Source organism: Atractosteus spatula, chromosome 1, assembly GCF_055471065.1.
Source record: "Atractosteus spatula isolate fAtrSpa1 chromosome 1, fAtrSpa1.hap1, whole genome shotgun sequence".
Classification (NCBI taxonomy): domain Eukaryota; kingdom Metazoa; phylum Chordata; class Actinopteri; order Semionotiformes; family Lepisosteidae; genus Atractosteus; species Atractosteus spatula.
Genome location: NC_142706.1, coordinates 77,923,894 through 77,943,724, shown reverse-complemented (window position 1 = coordinate 77,943,724; position 19,831 = coordinate 77,923,894). Strand labels below are relative to the sequence as shown.

General features: G+C 39.0%; 1 protein-coding gene across 3 annotated transcripts in view; it reads right to left on the bottom strand.

The window, feature by feature from the left end:
• Window positions 1-649: 649 nt before the first annotated feature.
• dnaaf9 (dynein axonemal assembly factor 9) overlaps window positions 650-19,831 on the bottom strand; it is a 56,526-nt gene continuing 37,344 nt past the window's right edge. Inside the window, exons 28-37 of one of the 3 annotated variants that reach the window (XM_088919977.1) lie at window positions 18,308-18,433; window positions 16,667-16,704; window positions 15,841-15,976; window positions 15,529-15,615; window positions 14,888-14,994; window positions 14,224-14,298; window positions 10,815-11,011; window positions 10,372-10,437; window positions 7,228-7,321; window positions 650-6,913 (exon numbers count right to left, since the gene is read on the bottom strand). In XM_088919977.1, the coding sequence (XP_088776103.1) occupies window positions 6,807-6,913; window positions 7,228-7,321; window positions 10,372-10,437; window positions 10,815-11,011; window positions 14,224-14,298; window positions 14,888-14,994; window positions 15,529-15,615; window positions 15,841-15,976; window positions 16,667-16,704; window positions 18,308-18,433 (1,033 nt within the window). In that variant the 3' untranslated portion in view covers window positions 650-6,806. Of the gene's footprint in view, window positions 6,914-7,227; window positions 7,322-10,371; window positions 10,471-10,814; window positions 11,012-14,223; window positions 14,299-14,472; window positions 14,552-14,887; window positions 14,995-15,528; window positions 15,616-15,840; window positions 15,977-16,666; window positions 16,705-18,307; window positions 18,434-19,831 lie in introns of those variants that run through there. The other 2 variants (XM_088919970.1, XM_088919982.1) reach the window with 2 other exon arrangements.

Sequence of the window (19,831 nt, the reverse complement as noted above, 5' to 3'; positions counted from 1 at the left end):
ACTATACTTGCTATGTAATGGCTTTTCAGTATAGAAAATAGTTTAATGGATTACATGTTTAACACAGTTTGAGGAGCTCTGGCTCATGGACCAGCATTAGGTATCAAGGCACACAAGTTATCTTGAACATAAGCCATGGGTCTATATTTAGCAAAGGCATTACAGGATGCTGATCTGGCCAACAATGATATCTTGGATACCTTGATTAGCACCATGCCACTGTGGCCCTGTAACTAATACTGGACAATCAACTCAGGCATGTCTTATTCCCTTCTAACAATCTAGAAACCTGAATGCAAATAATTTTAGACACAGAAAACTGTAACACTATGTTATTAATAAATTACAGCTGTTTTTTTTACAAAGTTAATTTGTCAAATATTAAATAAGTTACATTAGCTGTAGTAATAATGCAATATTTTTTTGGTTTTCAAATTGTTAAACACAGGTTCGAGCACTGATCACCAGCTACACTGATTCCGAAAGATTTCATTAATGTTGTGGGTTTCATTATCTTCGCTATATAACCATATAACACTTGCACTTGAAAAAAGCAAAAAGTCCTAACGAATCAATATCCTTGTGCTTAATGAAAGGTTTAGTAGTATTTCTTAGCCTGTTACTGAAATCACGCAATTGAATCTGAATCGGTGAAACACTAGTGTATTTATTGGTTTTAAATTGCATTACAACAGTGGAAAACAGAAGGAAAACCTTCAAGAACAGCTGAACTATCAATAATACAAAAATAAACAGAAAATAGAACAATAACAATAGCTTTAAAAATTGATTACTTAGTATAATAAATACAAATCTAAGATTAAAAAAGCATCAGTCACAGGAAAACCAGTTCAACTGAAGTTACAGTAGTTTTGTGCAAATGCAGTTCAATTTAATTTTTTTTTCCAAATTTATTAACACCACCAAATAAAACAAAACAGAAAAAACACCATTAAAATATTTTGGCACTTTTCAAGTCACAAGTATAATTTCCTGAATTCCTTGTAAAGATTTTCAATTTGAAAGTTTGTTTTCAAATTGGCTGAATTTTTTAATACAGCATTGAGGTAAGTATTTTTAAATTTATGCTTACAAAGTCACCACTGAAAACTGGAGCTTTTGGAACTTATTGAATCAGAACATCTTAGCACTTCTGACTTTGAAAAGACCCATCCCGTCTGGGCAACAAAACCAGTTGGCATTCAGGATGGAACCACTTGTGCAAATTGTTCTCGATTGTTCTTCCTGGTCAGGTAGGCTTGTTCCCAGAAAAGTTAGCATTGAGAGAACAGAGGCAAACTAACACTAGCCTCATTTCTACAACCAGCTCTTGAAGGCTAAAATATGTTGACAGGGGTTCTTCTAATGAAGATCAAAGGTTCTATTGATTTAGCAGCCAACAAAGTTTTAAACACATTTTCTCTTATGTTTGGAGGCAACTATCTATAGCTTGGACATGGGAAAGAGATATACAAGCCAGAAGGATTTGTGCCAACATCTGCCTGGACAAACTTAAAAAGCATCTCATCTCAATCTGTTTTAGTTTCCTTCAGGTGAGAAAACTAATAAGTGGAGATCTTGATCAGTCAAGACAACAGGACAGAAGAAAGCAATCTCCCTACAATGGTTTGACTAGAGTAGTGCTAGGATGGCACATCAAGGTTTCAAATGTGTTACTAAAGTTGTAGACATAGTAAATATGCCACAATATGGTATTGAGCTAAGATCAGATCTGTTTTTTCATGGCAGCCACATGGAAAGGAAGTGTAACATTATGGAATACAAACCTGAGTTAATACATCACTTACTTCCAGGGGGTATGGTAAATATTAGCTAGGGGGATTGCTCATTAATCTTTGGCTCATCTGGCCATGTGGAAATAAATGCATCACACAGATTGTGAAGTTTTTAAAAGCTTCAACAATTCAAAACACCTTTTCAGATGAAAAGAAAAGTGAAGAAATGTACTCCACATTCCACTATTGTGGCTTTTTCAATATAAATCTATGCACTAACCCCTATGGCAACAATCTTGCCCATGTAAGAAGCACGGGTTCAATGGAGTTTCTATACTTTAAACAGGCCTTTTGTGTTGGGAACAAGCCACCTGTTTGCAAATTAAATTAGAAAAAAATTGATTGAAAAACATTAGAAATATATATATATGAATTCCAATTTTCTTTAAAAAGTGCATATATTCCTAATTCTGGCCCTTCTATAAACCGATTCAACCCTTAAAAGAAAAAGTAAACTCTCAAACTGAAACATCTCAGTTTATTAACCAAGCATTTTTCCTCAAAAAATGCCTTTCCCTTTCACATTAAATGTTTCTTAGTCCTATAACTTCAGCATCTAGACCGATAGCCTCCAGATAACAAGAACACAATGCATTTAGTCAAAAACAATCAAAGACAAAGCTGGCAGAGCAGGACAACTACTTGAGGTCTGTGCTGGGGCTCCTGTGCAAACAGGGGCTACACAGCTCCAATCACAGGCAGGCCACAGCCCTTTCCGTTTTAGGGTCCAAACCAAAGCTCTTTTAACATTTTTTTTACTTTGTTTTCAAATCATATATATATCCCTTTCCAACAGGCTACAGGAGCACCTCAGGAAGCTTTCCAGCAGACTTATCAGAGGCTCAGAAATAGCTTCCACTCTTCCTGCAGCTATTTCTGAAATAAATTTGTCCCTCGAGTGGCCTCCATTCTGCACAGCTTTACTTCTAGCTGATTATAGCACTTGTTTAAGAATGACTTCAATACTCCTTTCACCAACACTGTTTGGAGATAGCCCCTGCTCCTATTCCTGCAGGGAGACAGGAGACGCGCATCTCCAGCTTCCTCGCTTTGCCATTACCAAGGCACTGCTGGGCAGAAAACATCAAAGAAATGTCTCGCGTGCTTGTTTATTTCAGAATTTTCCTTTAGTTTCATATTTGTATTAGAAAAAGGAATTTCTATACCCAGTTTTTAATTCACAGCATTACAAAAATATTATATAATGTAGAGGTAATTCAATCTTTACCAGATATGTAAAATGTTTTTTGTTTTCAAAGTACCAGTTTGGTGAAAGGCCATGTAAAGAGAATAAATAGACCTTATAAACCATTAATAGACATGCAGTTTGAATGTGCTATTATGTATTGTTAATTTAATATATATAGTATAATATAAATCCTTCAGACCCTTTGAGGACTGCATAAACTGCATCAGTAATATGTTCCACTCAGGTGGTCTTCATCTCGCACTGATATGATCGAAATGCACACTACCACTTCCCCTTAAATTCATAGTTCCTACACATGTCCCATTTTCTGCTCAGTTTTTAAGGAAGTGACGTGTACATATTCAGCCTGCTAGGAATGACTGCTTTGGGTTTTCTGTGCTTTCTGAATCCTAGCTGTAGACAATGATATCCTGTTTATAGAGCACCAGGACCACTTCCCTGACTAAATATTCCAGATATCACTCAACAAAGGGATGTTTTTCCTTTAAAATGGGCACACGGAAACAATAAAATAGTTTTAAAAGGTCCTTGTAACAATACACAAATAATAAAGGGGAAATGTTTTCAGTAAACTACTCCTGAGGTATTTAAGCTGAGCACAAATCAAACATGTGCCTGGCACGCTGAAGGACCCACAGTCAAGCCAAACTGTTGGACAACCCTCTCTTTTCACAGAACTTCATCCAGAGCAACATGTTTCCAAAATAAAGTGCTAAAGATCAAACCGGAATCACGAATACAGGGTTAGACAGCTGGGAGGGACAAGAAGAAGAAAAGGCCAAATGGACACAACAGGAGATTTGTCCGAGATCTCAGTGGACCTTGTATACTTCTCATGCTGGCTGTGCTGACATTCAGTGTGCTTAAAGATGAAAAAAAATCTACCTGTGTTTTAGCTTACAGTGGCAGTCCTTAAAGAGTATTCTGAAGGTACACAAGCAAAGCTTATAATGCTTAATAAGTAAAATATCCTTGGCTGCTAACAGCCCAATAGGAGTGTGGTGTCACCCCAGTGATTTTGCCCCACACCCAGAAGCCACCAGGGAGGGTCTCCCAGTAGGCTGTTTGTCCTGGGGGTCTTAATGGACTGTGAAAGACAGCTGTCCCTCCAGGAAGCAGACACAATCGGTTTGTAGGATTTTCATTTGCGTTTTCTCACTAGAGTTAGAGACAACCGTGGCACAACTACTGCTTTAAAGCATATGGCTTGATCAGATAACATCTGGAGTTCACAGGCAATAAGGGGCCAGCAGTGTTTTCTGGTGCTGAAGCATCTTTGGTCACAAACAACATCTATTCTTAATTTGTGCCCTCCTCTTTCTAGGAATGGAAGGCTGCTACAGTTAGCCATGGACAAATGCAGCTTCAAGGTCAAATCTTTATCATACCTACATAAGCTGCCAGTAAAATAATATGCTCCCCTCTCAAAGCAAGGGACATCAAATCCTTCAGACTTCTATACAATTTGAATCTCAAGTACTTTAAAAGGCTTTGCAGACAATACAGACACCTGGTAAACTGAAAGGTCAGATATTAATTGTGGGAGTTTTCCACAATGTCATTATATATATGCACATCCGCAGATTCCAAATACACAATTGTATTTGCAAGTTATTATTTGCAAGTTCTGCTTTCTAAGAAAGAGCATTACAATGTTCTCAAACTTCAAATCTTCAGGACCAGTATTATTGTCAGTGGGCTCTTTATTTGGCAGAGTTAACTTGGCACTTACTGAAATTCTGCTTCAGCAGCCTGTGAAGCCGCTATTTAAAAAGTTTTATTACAAGAGTGCTCAGAAGATTTGCAATCATGGAATGCTGACTTTTCTGAACTAGATAAATGCCTTCAGCTTGCAGTGCAAAAGACATTTTCTGTCTTAATTATGATCAACTTCCAAAAGAAACTTTAGCTCTCTCTTAAATGTAATAATTTCAATAGTAATAGACTAAATTAGAGATACTTAGGCTAGGACAAAACAGCGCAGAACTGAGACGTGACGATTATTGCAGCAACTGGGGGAGAAGGATGAAACAAAGTAAATCAAAACCATTTGTGCAACCAGTTATCTCCTGTAATACTGATTCTATCACACATGACAGCCTCGCCTATGTATTATTCTGCCAGTGAGCTGACAATATATTGTCCTGTACTTTGCTTCAATATCTTTACTCCACGGACAGCATGTCTTCATTCAGAATTCAGACTATCCACAGTACAAAGTTAGTTTTCATGTCTCTTTGTAGCAGTCAAGTATCAGCATATCATTTTGTAGATTGTATTACTGATGCAAACTTAAATTATCCATGAAAAATTCATAACCTCTAAAGAACAGTTGCATTTTCTCTAGGAATAACAAAGATTTGACCATAAAACAGATCCTATATGGTTACTGTATTTTACTGTCTCTTCATAAATTCAGCTGTTATTTTAACACTGATAACCCCCTTTTGTTACAATTACTAGCTACATTAGCCACAAAGGTGCTCATTTCAGTAGATAAACACATCTCATGCATAGCACAGGTAATGTATCAGCTTTAGTACGTGCTATTACGGTTTCTACTACTGCTGTGCTTCACTGCACAAAAATATTCTTTAGGTATTTTTAAAGAATACCAAAGTCACCACCTCCAGTCTCAACATACAAACCCCACCCAAACCCAGCCCACCCTAATACCCAATGTCATGGACTCTCAGTTCTCATATGTGTGGTGTGGAATAAAAATGGGATGGGGCAACATTTACTTTAGTTTTGCATCCCTGCAAAGACATCATCCCTGTGTATCTTTCAAGAATGCAATAAAAATTGTTTTTAAATAGTACAGAAACAAAAAAACAATCGGTCTTTTACTATGACTAAAACAGACATTTGTGCAAAAAAGGTGTCTCACATTTTGCAATGGAACACAGCTTCAACAAATCTTCTACCAAATAGTAGTGAATGTGGAAGGTAAAGAAGGCTCTAGTTGGTCCAAACAAACATTCTACTTGGGGAATGTCAATCTAGCAGTAGGTCTGAAAGGAAACACACAACAATAGCTAAAGGACAATAGCCTCAATTTGCCCACCACAGTTTCAAGATAAGAAGTCCAGACCTGAACAGATTACCTTTAAGTCCACTGTTGTGTTACTGTCAACTTTTGAGTACTAGAAGCAGACAGAATTGCTCCATTAAGCTAGATATGCAAAATCACTCGTCATTATCTCCAAAATGTAACGTCACTCCTTGGTTTTAACTGTTTATTCTACAGTAGTTACAAACTAGTCTAGACAGAAGGCATTATGCCTCCAGGTTTGAGTATCACAGTGCCACAGTCTAAGAAACACCAATATCTGTTTCCCTCACAAGTGTCAATTGGATAAACATAACAGGAGGAAACAGTATCAAGTAACTGCTGAGAGTTGTTTTTTCAGAAAACCCATCAGAGGTTTTGGAATATGCTTTCAATGTAAGGTTCTACAAGCCTAATACAAACCTCTAATAACTATACACATCAAAGACACTAAGCTATGTAACCACTGAAGCAGTATTACTCATCTTCAAAAACATATTTACAAAATTGCATCAATTCCAGACAGTGTAACACAACATCCTCTTTTCACTCTGTGGACCTTTACTATTGCACAGATCAGGTCAGGACTTCTATGGTTTGAAGTGACAGATATCCGTTCCTATGGCTATGAGGGATAAAATGGTAAAAAAAGCAATTAAGCTCCCCACCCACGCCCCCTTTAGAGTGGTGGTGGCTCTGCGTGGATGACCATTGACCTTTGGGACGTGGCTGACCCGGACGGAGTCCCCTAGGGGTCAAACAGGTCCATATAGCCCTGCTGCTCCAGCTCTCGATTGTAGCGCTCGATGTCTTTGTTGACTTCTTCCACATACTCATCAATGAACTGCTCCATTACTGGGAAGGACAAAATGTAAGGGAAACAAGTTGCTACTGCCTGGCATCTCACAAACCACACACAACTTGCGAGTACACACTGCTCTTTTTTTCAGAACAGAGTTATCCTTGCAAGCAAAACTGCATATTTAAGACGGCATTCCAAGGAGCCATATAAAAAGTAATAGGATCCTTAAAATAATTTGGGACCACCGCAGAGGTTTATCAAATGTTGTGAGTGACCTACCCATTTCTAACCAGAACAAAATGACATGATATTATAGGAGGACCTACTAATAGACTGGGCTCAAAGACACAAGACCCTAAAAGGATACATGGATGGAAATCCATTTTCTCCCCGAAGTAGTTTACAAACTGTGTCCCATTATAGTAGTACCCAGGTGGAAGGGGGTCCAAGTGTCGTGCCACCTGGATACAAACAAGTCAGAACACAAAAAACAAAACAAAAACAGATCTTTAAAAAATGCACAATTGAAATGAAAGCTACTAAAAACAAATCTAACAATGTTCTGTTACAAGAAAATATTCAAGCTTTTATGATCTGTAATATTTTTTCATGAACGTACTGTACTATACTACACAGAATGCATGTCATAAAAGAGGCACAACAGTATGCTGTTGACGAAGATGCTGATTAAAATGTCTGTGAACTTCTAAGCCTCAGTACATGTGTTACAACTGAATGTTATACACAGGGCAATAAAGGCCATGCTCAGAATTGTTTAGACGTGTACATACAGATGCAGCCATATCTAAAATGCATGTCACAACTCACTTCAGTGGAAAGCGCACTGCTGTATACTACTGGAAATGGTAACTTCATTTCATCTGTTTTTTTCTTAATCTAATGATCATATTTCTTGAAAAACATTACTAGATTTTTAAAAAATATATAACTAAATTTTACATGTTATGTAATGTGACTGTATGGTAATTTTCTTCTGAAAATGGGATTACATGCCATGAATGGAGCCTGGATCTGAAGTCTTTTTTTTAACTGTGCCTGGCCTTACGGCAATTCTCAGAAATCAAAGAATTTCATGAAGTGACTATAAACTAATCAAAACAACTTTTTTTATATTGCAATTTGCCATTATATTGTTGAGATACTCTATGCACTGCTCAAAACATTTTAATATCACTTAAATGATTGCTTGCAAAAAGTATGACATCTATCTAATGGCATCTAGATGAAGGCAGTGCACATGAACGGCAGTAATGCTGTAGCTGATGTACAGTATGGATAACTGCGGATATTCAATGAATTCTTTGATGTAGGTGGGAAAAGTACTTGGGGAGGGAGACGCTTCCTGTTCCATTTTAAATAGACCCTTCACTTAGATCTTTCTTTAAAAACATTCAGCTGTTTTGTAATGTTCATTTTAGTGGTTAGACAGGTGTCATATCTAATTCATTATCCCCTGAAAATCAGAACTCCCCTTTCAGAACATGCAAGTGTGGTGGAAATCTTTGTCTTCCACTCACGGGACGTGGGCACATGATACATCTGCCCATGCACAGGGGCACTGTACTGTCTGTTGTGAACGTGATCGCGATGTCTCTTTTCAGGTTTACATATGCATTAAAATAGTGGACAGTTCTTGAAGGAATTGGTTAAAAGCATTTTCCTTAAGGGAGGAGCTGAAAAAGATTATGAGCTGGATGAAAGGGGTCAGAAATAAACTTGCAGGCAGGATGGAGCTACGGCTTGTGTATGGGGATGAAATGGAAGGGAGTTCACAGCCTATTATTTCTGAGGCTTTGGACACGATCCTGTCCAGTGTTCCTTCAGTATAGCTGTCCAAATTTGGGTTTCCAAGTCTTGTCTAAAGGAAACGTAACGTTCATATTGTAGACTTTCAGCGCTAACCCTCAGTACCTCCAACAGCGAGGAGACAACGCAACCATCAAGGCAGAAGACACTCCTGTGTTACATGAGAAAAGTCAGGCTGAAAGGCGTATGTGAAAGACCACAAGACCAACCATCTCCAGGAAGCTTGGAAAACAGAAGAAAATGTAAGGATGCTCTCAAGCAGAAACCAATTAACCTGTGCTAAGTGTTTAAAGCCAATAACTTAATTTTGACATATCTCATTTGGAGTTGTGGTAGAAATGTGGTAACAACATCCTATCTCAACAATGTAATCATGGTATTTAAAGATATTGTCGCTAGTATGCATATAGTATGATCAAGAAATCACTAATAGGCTATAAATATTTTATACTGTACTGCTTTGTCTCACAAACATACACAGCTGTAGTACTTTAGGGATTCACTGTACCATCTGGCAGTTTTACAAAGAAGTGCAGTCCTGCATCAGATTATTAAGAAAAACTAAAAAAAACGATGTGCTGCAGTTTGTAACACCTCGGTGCCTACCAGGGTATACCTACTGACACCTCGCACATTCTAGAAGGCTGCATCTGTGATGTTTTCTGTGCACACTCTGAACAACAACTAATATTAACATCCATTTACTGCATCAAAATATTTACATTTATTCTCTTATTTCTCTTATAAGGTTACCTCCTAAGGACAAAGTTTAACTAAATGCGCAACTAAACTAAATGTGCAAATAATTAAACACAAAATAAAGAAATGTGAGAGATGGCGCACTGTTAGAACAGAAATAAAAATCTTAAACTGTAACTGTACCCATGTCTAAAAGAAACTTTTGAAAGCCACAAAACAAAAATCTTAAGGTCACAAGCCACTGACTTCATTTACTGTAAGTGAGCATTTCTAGCGCACTCAGAAATGTATATATAGACTGGCATCCAATACTGGAATCAGCACCTTTTTAAAGTTTTTAGAAAGTCATAAGCAAATTAACAATAGTGATATCCGACACCCTGCATTCCAGAACATCTTGTGACCACTTATTAACATTTGAGAGAATCTAGCTAGGATACAGTTCTGTAACACATGACAGAAGTGGACACTGGAGCTGATATTACTCCAATAATTTCCAGAGGAGTGCTGCTTCCATTGCCCATTTCAAACACAGCATGTTCCCATGTTTCAGAATAGAAAACGAGGAGGACACCAAAGCCCTCAGTTGCTGCAATAGTGAGAATCCATTCTAGAAAAAAGTAGAGCTGTTGTCTTAACAGCTACTTAAGTAAAAAATGTAAACATGAATCTGAATTAACATTTTTAACAGTACTAATTTACATACAGTTATACACTTTATTCTAAAAGCTTGCAGTATTCAGACTACATGACCTGTCCAAAACATTGAACTGTGGTAAAACTGGACGGGCTGATGTCACAGTGCTGTTACGTGGAAAGCAGAACCTGGTTTGGAACGGTGTCACCAGTGAGACCCAACATATTGCTGGTAAACTGATAAGGGTGGTCACATGGCAGAGTATCTGTCACTGATCAAGGTTAGAAAGATCAGGGGTATTGTGTGACTTGTCTGATGGGCCCGAGCACAGTGCCCAGGTGTACTCACATGGATGTTCTTGATCTCCTGCATGGTCAAGGTCTCATGCTTCTTCAAGGCCTTCTTCAAAGGTCTCTGTGTACAAACATCTGTATCAGTGCTGTTCCTCTGCAGCAGATTAAAGTGCAGAACAAAATTCTTCACAAGTATTCCAAAATAGGCTGGTATGTACCTTTACACTGAAAAAACTACCTAAACCAAACTTGAACAAGAAGCAGCAATTTAGAGCCTTTTGAAAATTAAATGTCAGTAATATTACATAAAAATGTAAAGTAACTTAAAAGAGATACACCTTGAGCAAAAATGGATTATCCAAGACATATATTAAACATTTTTATTACTTGATTCTTCCAGGGGCTAAAGGCAATACCTATTTTGACATAGCGGGATATCTGGAAGCAGCACTGGACATGAAAGAGGAGAGAAGCCTGGCCAGAGGCAAGGTGCAGTACCTGCTTGGCACACTGCCGTAGCCAGTCCTTCAGGGTGCCCTCACTCAGGCCGGCGCCCTCGAAGAGCAGGAAGCAGTCGGGGCCATCCCGGCACAGCTTGCTGCCCTGCGGTGGGGGGCTGGGCCCGTCCTGCACGGGGAGGAGGCTCAGGCTGTTCGTCAGAGTGCTGTGGCTCACGTCTACCAGCTTCTCGGAATCTGGAAAGAAAACACAAGTCTGCAGCTTCTGAGGATGCCCAAATGAAGAAACAGTACGACATTAGAACAGACTGAAGAAAATTAATTTTGTACAGTTTTAACAGCTACAGAAAAGTCTTAATTTACTGTAACTATATTATGTGCAGTCCTGCATGTAACAGAGTCCGTATTAATACCAATATTCTTTTAATGACTTTTTTTCCCCCCGATTTACGTGACCAATTCATTCATTAGACCACGTCTGGAACACTGCATACTAGTTTTGCTGTCACGTTGTAGAGTACACATACAGAAGCTTTGGTTGAAGTTTAATGAACACAAACAAAACACATTCCACAGCCTAAGAAATGAGTTATGAGGACCAGCTGAGAGAAAATAATGGAAATGCATGGGATGGAGATTTTATTAAGGTTAAGGATCAGTGTGCAGAACATAATACCAAATAAAATTTGTTAAAAAATCAGTCTCCAGATATTTGTACAACACGCAAAACAACTTTTACAAGCACAATAGGCAGAATATAAACAGCTAAAACTATATGTCCACTCAAGCATTCTGCTGCTCCTATGGTCTTTTCTCTTTTTCATGTTTTTCATGCTTCCCCAGGCCCTGTACTTGCCGCATGTATCTGATTTAATATTCCTTGCCCTTGCTTGCTCTGCTCCTGCCTATGTACAGACTGTCACCTGTCCCTACACCCCACACACTCTCTTAGGGCCTGCATTTCTGACATTCTCTGTGCCCTCTTTGTTCACAGCTCCCCACTTGCCTGTGTGATGTCACTAGTGTTCACACAAGAGATTAGTGACTATTTTATACAGCAAACATATCTGATTGCTTTAATGCTAAAAAGCAAATGAAAATAATAAAGCACACAAACCCAAAAGGAATAAAAATCACTTCTTAGGAAAACCTATGAAGTCCATTGAATGTTCTTACAGCAATACTATAGTCCTTGTAACACAAATGCATTTCATGTCTAAACAAATCAAAAACAGTCTGTGTATCAAAAGATGTTAGACGTTTACTAAGGCTAGAGCATGTAAGTATAGCTCATCTTTAAATGGAAACCTGAGGCATATTCAAGCTACTACACCTGTTCTCCTAGTTAAAAGAGTTGTAAAGAAGAAAGCAATTTCTCACAATGTAACTTCAAAAACATCTACAAGCTGCTCAAGAAAATTGCAATTTTCCCTAAAATAAACGTAACTCTGCAAAAAGTGTTTGCCCCCTTCCTGATTTCTTATTTTTTTTGCATGTTTGTCACACTGAAATGTTTCAGATCATCAAACAAATTGAAATATTAGACAAACATAACACAAGTAAACACAAAATGTAGTTTTTAAATGAAGGTTTTTATTATTAAGGGAAAAAAAAAATCCAAACCTACATGGCCCTGTGTGAAAAAGTGATTGCCCCTGCAATCAAGCGTTTGCGATAACTGGCAATGAGTCTTTTACAGCGCTGTGGAGGAATTTTGGCCCACTCATCTTTGCAGAATTGTTGTAATTCAGCCACATTGGAGGGTTTTCGAGCCTTAACCGCTTTTTTAAGGTCATGCCACAACATCTCAATCGGATTCAGGTCAGGACTTTGACTAGGTCACTCCAAAGTCTTCATTTTGTTTTTCTTAAGCCATTCAGAGGTGGACTTGCTGGTGTGTTTTGGATCATTGTCCTGCTGCAGAACCCAAGTGTGCTTCAGCTTGAGGTCACGAACAGATGGCCGGACATTCTCCTTCAGGATTTTTTGGTAGACAGCAGAATTCATGGTTCCATTTACCACAGCAAGTCTTCCAGGTCCTGAAGCAGCAAAACAGTCCCAGACCATCACACTACCACCACCATATTTTACGGTTGGTATGATGTTCCTTTCCTGAAATGCTGTGTTACTTTTACGCCAGATGTAATGGGACACACACCTTCCAAAAAGTTCAACTTTTGTCTCGTCAGTCCACAGAGTATTTTCCCAAAAGTCTTGGGGATCATCAAGATGTTTTCTGGCAAAACTGAGGCGAGCCTTTATGTTCTTTTTGCTCAGCAGTGGTTTTCGTCTTGGAACTCTGCCATGCAGGCCATTTTTGCCCAGTCTCTTTCTTATGGTGGAGTCATGAACACTGACCTTAACTGAGGCAAGTGAAGCCTGCAGTTCTTTGGATGTTGTTGTGGGGTTTTTTCTGACCTCTTGGATGAGTCGTCGCTGCGCTCTTAGGGTAATTTTGGTTGGCCGGCCACTCCTGGGAAGGTTCACCACTGTTCCATGTTTTTGCCATTTGTGGATAATGGCTCTCACTGTGGTTTGCTGGAGTCCCAAAGCTTTAGATATGGCTTTATAACCTTTTCCAGACTGATAAATCTCAATTACTGTTTCTCATTTGTTCCTGAATTTCTTTGGATCGCAGCATGATGTCTAGCTTTTGAGGATCTTTTGGTCTACTTCACTTTGTCAGGCAGGTCCTATTTAAGTGATTTCTTGATTGAGAACAGGTGTGGCAGTAATCAGGCCTGGGTGTGGCTAGAGAAATTGAACTCAGCTTTCCAAAGATGTGATAAACCACAGTTGATTTATGTTTTAACAGGGGGGGCAATCACTTTTTCACACAGGGCCATGTAGGTTTGGATTTTTTTTTTCCCTTAATAATAAAAACCTTCATTTAAAAACTGCATTTTGTGTTTACTTGTGTTCTTTGCTTAATATTTCAATTTGATGATCTGAAACATTTCAGTGTGACAAACATGCAAAAAAATAAGAAATCAGGAAGGGGGCAAACACTTTTTCACACCACTGTATATATGAAGATCAGTCTATCTTCATTTCCTGATGAAGCTTTTAGGTATAAGCCACAAAATAAAAGGTAATATAGAGAAGAGGTGCATGTGACCTTACATTTAGTTCTTTGGACATCCTCACTTGTCTTTCCTATGCAAACAGCCTATTGAAAACAGCCAGTTTTCAATTTCAGAACTTCTCATGAAAATTTGAAATGAATACACAAAAGAGTACGCTTCTTCTTTTTATAAATAGAATGAAGATGATGTATACACTCTATTCATAACACAAAGTGTCTATTTTACCTTGGTGTCAAAACACAGCACATGTGACCAAACTTACACTAGGTAGAAGAAAAGCATAAACACTTGTGTTTTATGTATAGTCATAAGAAAAATATTCTCATCAATCAAATGATCAAAAGAAAATGGTACAATTTTTACCAGAAAATTGGACTCTCCCCCGAATGCTGTACACATTTCCAGAAAATGGATTAGGTCTCAAGGATGATTTTAAAGCTAGGAAACACAAAACAGAATAATTAGCATTAGTTACCTAAGTAATTCACTCAATTCCACATAATTCATGTACATAATAAAAATCAAAGATTTAAGTCAAACTATCTTCTGTACAGCCATGAAGAAAAAGCTTGCAATAACTTGTGTGTGATTTACAAAATTTTACGCATTTACCTTTAATGCAAAATGTAATTTACTACCAGACAGGGTCAGAAAAATGTTTACCAAATGTCTTCGACAACTGATGTTACAGCTGAAAAAAAAACACATACAAGAAAATCAAGAAGTCGTTAAGTGGAAACTCTGTGGAAACGCATTTCAGATCAGGAACAGGAGGCACGTCTTTACCCAGATGGTTGTGGGAGTGGGAAACAAGCTTCCTAATAACGTTACTAAAGCAGATACCCTGGCTTCCTTCGAGATACAGCTGGATGAGCTCCTCGGATTAACTATCAACTACCAAAGGGGTTAGATCAGTCAGATGGCCTCCTCTAATTCTTAACCTTTCTTACCACAGCTGCCATCCAACTTCCAGTTAAACTTTACCATTAAATTATTTCCATCATGTCTTTTAGAAAGCTACTTTCACCTTTGCATCTAGTCATGAAGCGTGGCTTTTCAAGAGGACGGTGAAAGCGGATGCCCATCTGGATAATCGTTGGAAACGTGGGTCCAGATCGAAACTTGGCTTTGCTCCTAAAAGAATGTGTAACAGACACAAAAGTTGGTTTTACTGAGGAATCAGCAGCAGAGGGCTGACTCGCTGGCAAACAGGTTGACGGGAAATGAAGAAGCACGATGGGAGCTCACCACATTTGTAACCTTTCTTATGTTGTTCTGTACATAGCAACCTCAATACAGATATCCAGCTCCAGAGTTTTTAAAGTGGCAGCCTGTGTTATACAAAGCACTCAGCTGAGATCTCAGGGCTATCAAACCCTTCATTAAAATCTCAACACTGCCAATATTAGAGTCAGCGAAATCTAAGACACAAAGCATTCGGGCCAGGGAATTAATGAGACTCAATTAGGCTGACACTGGCAGTACATCTTTCATGAGCAAATCTCCATTAATGTGTAGTTTTAAAAATTGAGGACCCCCCTTCTTCACTCTATTTCAGTTTGAAAACCTAAGCAGTCCTTGCCAGCTCTCTCATGTCTCTGAGTAAGTGGGGTACCTCAGGCTAATAGAGAGCAGAAGTCAAGACAGGCAGGAGTGAGTCTTACTTACCAGCCAGGATACAAGAGGTATCGGGCTCTCAGCATCTGGGGTTCTGAAAAACTGGTCTCGGACAAAATCAGCTCCACATCTTCATTCCTGAATAAAGTATTATACCAAAAATAAAAAATGAAATGTTTACCCTCTAATTTTTAACAGATGCAGTTAACTGCTGCTTCAGGGTACTCTCTTCTAAAGTGTGTACAGTAGTTAGACCAGATGAGTACTGCTCTCTCTGGACAGCCCGGATAGACAGCTGGACAGGGCTGAGCCTGCCTCACCTCCTGTCTCTGTGCCTACAGGAGTGCCCCGGCCGCTCCTCACCTGGTGACCGCGCCTTTCTCGGCCAGCATGAAGGCAGCACTGGGGTTGGCAGCCCGCACCAGGTGCTGCACTTGCTGCAACAGCGGGTGTCTCTTTTCCTCAGTCAGCCCTGTGAACACCACACTGCTCACCACACCTAAGGGGAACAACAACCGCAGGAACAATTTACTTTTAAAACACTACGAAGAGATTTATTTAAGTCCTCACTATTATAAAATGACATTTTAAATTACAAAGTCCTCACTAAACATTTAAAAGATGTTTTATGGCTACAAATAGTTTAAATTCCATTTATAAATTTGATGCAGTATGAACTGACCCCGTAACAACTGTGTATTTTTTAACAGACATCAGATTGTTCTCACTGGAATGCTTTGTTAATGGATGCTTCAATTTAATTATGTATACATAAAATGTCATCTTCAGCCCTACACTTAAGTGATATCTAATATAGTTTCATGGACCGGTTGTGATGTGGATATTTTAAAATGAATGTTAATTTAATTTTTGTCGTTTCTCTTCATTGGAATTACAGTGAAGAGAACTGCAATTTGGTACCTGACAATTCATAAGCACAGAGCACCCTGCAAACTGCTAAACTGCTGAACCTTGCTGGCTTGTCAGTTATTAAAATAGATCTTAATGCACTATATGAACATGCAGCTGACATAGCAGTTATTCTCCTGTTACTAAGATTTTACAGCTTAGCTGATCCAGGGAGTAAGAGAGGACCACAGACCTGATCTGCTGATACTGGATATGTACACAGTGACTGTGCTTTAACAACCTGTTTAACAGCTAATGACAAGCACACAAGCACACATACCTTCAGAACACTGCTCCAGCAGTTTTGGGAAAAGAAACCTAGTGGAAAAAAGATAGTGATGTTTAGCTCTTTTAAGCCATTTAATTTCAGAATGTGGGTGTTATGTTTTTAATGTTCAGTGCAGATATGGACTGTAGCATTGCACATACAGAAACAAGAAGTACAGACCTGCTGAAAGGTCAGGCAAGTAAAAATAGACTCACTATTTCATCACCAACACAAAGACAAAACAAGCCTGCACAAATATGAAAGGTAATGACTGCACTTAGGTATTAGTACCCCAGGCTTTTCGTGCGAGCAAATCTGTTACTACAGAGTGCAACTTCTAATGCCTTCTCCAGGTCACAGATAAACTTATCACGCCTACTAATCCTCCAATATGTTATGAACGTGTGAAACCGCCAGGCATGCCAGTATTTTTAATATTAGCACAAGCTAGTTTTTATCCTTTCAGTCTAGGGGCAGAAGATATCTTTCTATTCTAAATATCTGCAATTGTAATTTTTACATAATAATGCAAAACTATCTAACACAAAATAATGGACTTCCCAGAATTATTTAAAATGTTATAATTTAAATCTTATTATTTACACCTTCCCAGGCTTTGCTGGGGATGAAATTACTGTATCACTAAGAAAATCTGCACAGTGCTGCTCACCGTCGAACAGTCCTAAAGAAACTCACTCAGTCCTAAAGAAACTTAACGGTGGACAGTGCAATGCACAGCTCATCAGCAATGGCACTACAATCAAGAAAGGAATTCTAAGCCTGTTATATGTCATGTACAAGTCAGAACAGGAGTGTAAAGCAACAGGGAAAATGGAGGATGAATTACAACAGAAGGCAGCAATACTTTAAGATAACAAAAGGTTTACAGTAAAATTAAACAGCCTCCTCTTATTTGCACCCTTTTTTATGTTGTTAATTCAGTCTCCTGTCATTCCTGAAGCATAGCTAGAACTTATGAGAACATCTGAAAATCTGAGAGTTACTGATGTGATCAGTCATAATGAAAAGCATGGCATCTCTATGGCATCTCAGGTTAAAAAGGTTAAAAAGGTATGAACCTCATTCTGTTCTCAAAAGTCTGCAAATGCTTTAGAGAAGCAGGCAGAAGGGTGGCTATCTGGTGCCAAAGCAGGACCATGAGACTCTGCAGTGCAGGACACACATGGGAGAGAGGTGCAGCACACTATACAACTACTCTCTCCTGGCTGGTGAAAGCAGTCTTTAAATTCACTTTCAATGTGAATTTATATTTCAAAACTTGTATGCAAACCATGGGTTATGAATTGTTGTACTGCTAACAGACTATGCTAGCTCTCATCAACAGCAAATATACCTTAAACTGTCAGACTTTCAACATCTAATATCATAGGCTTCACAATCGCGCTAATCTACACCTCAAATTCTCTACTGCCTAAAGTGTTTATGTGAAGCTTGGCTCGAAATGTTGTAGCACAAAGGGAAAGGAGTACAAGCAGATTGTGTATTTTCCTCAACTTCGCTGGGGGAAGGAATGTCAGGCCACCCAAGGCATCGAATGCTTGAGAAGCTTATGTCTTTAAGAGCCTACAGGCCTACAGCTGTAGGTAGTCAGCTAAAGGGTTCTGCTCCCTATGGTTGCTGAGTTGTGCCCACCTGTGTTCCATGTACGAGCTGAGGGGATCCACACAAGCTGTGACTGCGCCTATCGTGAAGGCAGACTGGACACCTGGGTCGGGGTGGGACTGCAAGGCCTGCACAACGTCAATGGCATCTGTGTATCTGCAGCAGAAAGGAGTGACAACATGAAAGCAGGCAGTTTGTTACAGGCAGCCAGCCAACAGGTTCAGCAGGCATGGTGACAGCACTGAGGGTTCTCCGAAAAACACAGCTACAATATTTCCCAGCAGGGACCCAGCCTGACCCCCGGGTTATCGAACATATTAAGGCCATGTGAATGCTCATAAGTACAGTACTATTTTTTTCAGGTGTTTGTTCATCAAGAAGATGGAGACAAAATAGGGTTTACGTAGAAACTGGTATTCTTGCTCAGCAATTTTAAACTTTCTTAGAAACTATAGTATCAAGTAGTTTACTCTTAAACTCTCAAGTCAATAAAGAGAATAAATGGTACAGGACAGTAATACGAACATGGAACTAGACTGGTTATAAAACATGAGACTTTCTTATACTGAGGATTGTGGGAGACTGGAACAAAACATCAAGGACATGTTGCTAAAACTGAAAATGCCCAAGTGATATTCTTAGGACATTAAGCTAAAAGAGCCTCCTGTCATTTACAAACACTGAGCTTTTAACTTTTAAACTTGATAGTTTAACTCTGCCACGGAACTCCTGAGACTAGAAAAAGTTCAACCAGTAAAATGGCTGCCGATTAAAACAATGTGATCTGGAGTCTTATGACTGGGCGAGAACAGAAGTCAGCACTCGCCAGCAAAAAAACAGCATAGGAAAGACTCTTCTCAGCAGTGTGGGAATAATCAGATAAGCAGCAGTACGGTCACAGAGTGTCTTTAGCAGGCGTTAATGTGTGAGGCAAACAGCACTCCCCAGCTGTCCAGGACATACCCCCGTGAGAGAAAAGTCCTTTGTAGTCACTAAAGAAGAAACAGACCTCACTTGAAAGGATACAGCTGGATTTGATCAGAACTAATCCACCTACCAAAAGCTGGGAACTCAATGATTCTATTCTAGGGTTCTGGGAACACAGAAATAACTCTTCAGAGGGACAGTTGCGCAGTCTGAAAACAATTACACATAAGTTGATAATTCATTTGGTGAAAATCTTTGAAAGAATAATAAAAACATTTTATCAGCACTTTATTTTTCATTCTTTCATGTTTTGACTACACATACCAATTTTGAATGCATAATCACCTTGCAGGGAAGGAAATGGAAAGGTTTTACATGTCACTCAATGATTTCACGAGTGACATGAGATCTCCCTCTTTGTCAGAGTGCTGAAAGCACAATGTCCAGCCTGATGGCCTGGCAGTCATGTCTGTCTGATATACACTCCCAGTGTCAGGGAGCTCACTCAGGTCACAGATTGTCAGCCATGTCACAGAGATGGCATCCTCAGGGACTTATAGCCAGGCTGTCACAGTGCAACAATACATCTGTCTGCTTATCCTCATCAACTGGATGAAAAGTGTCTGC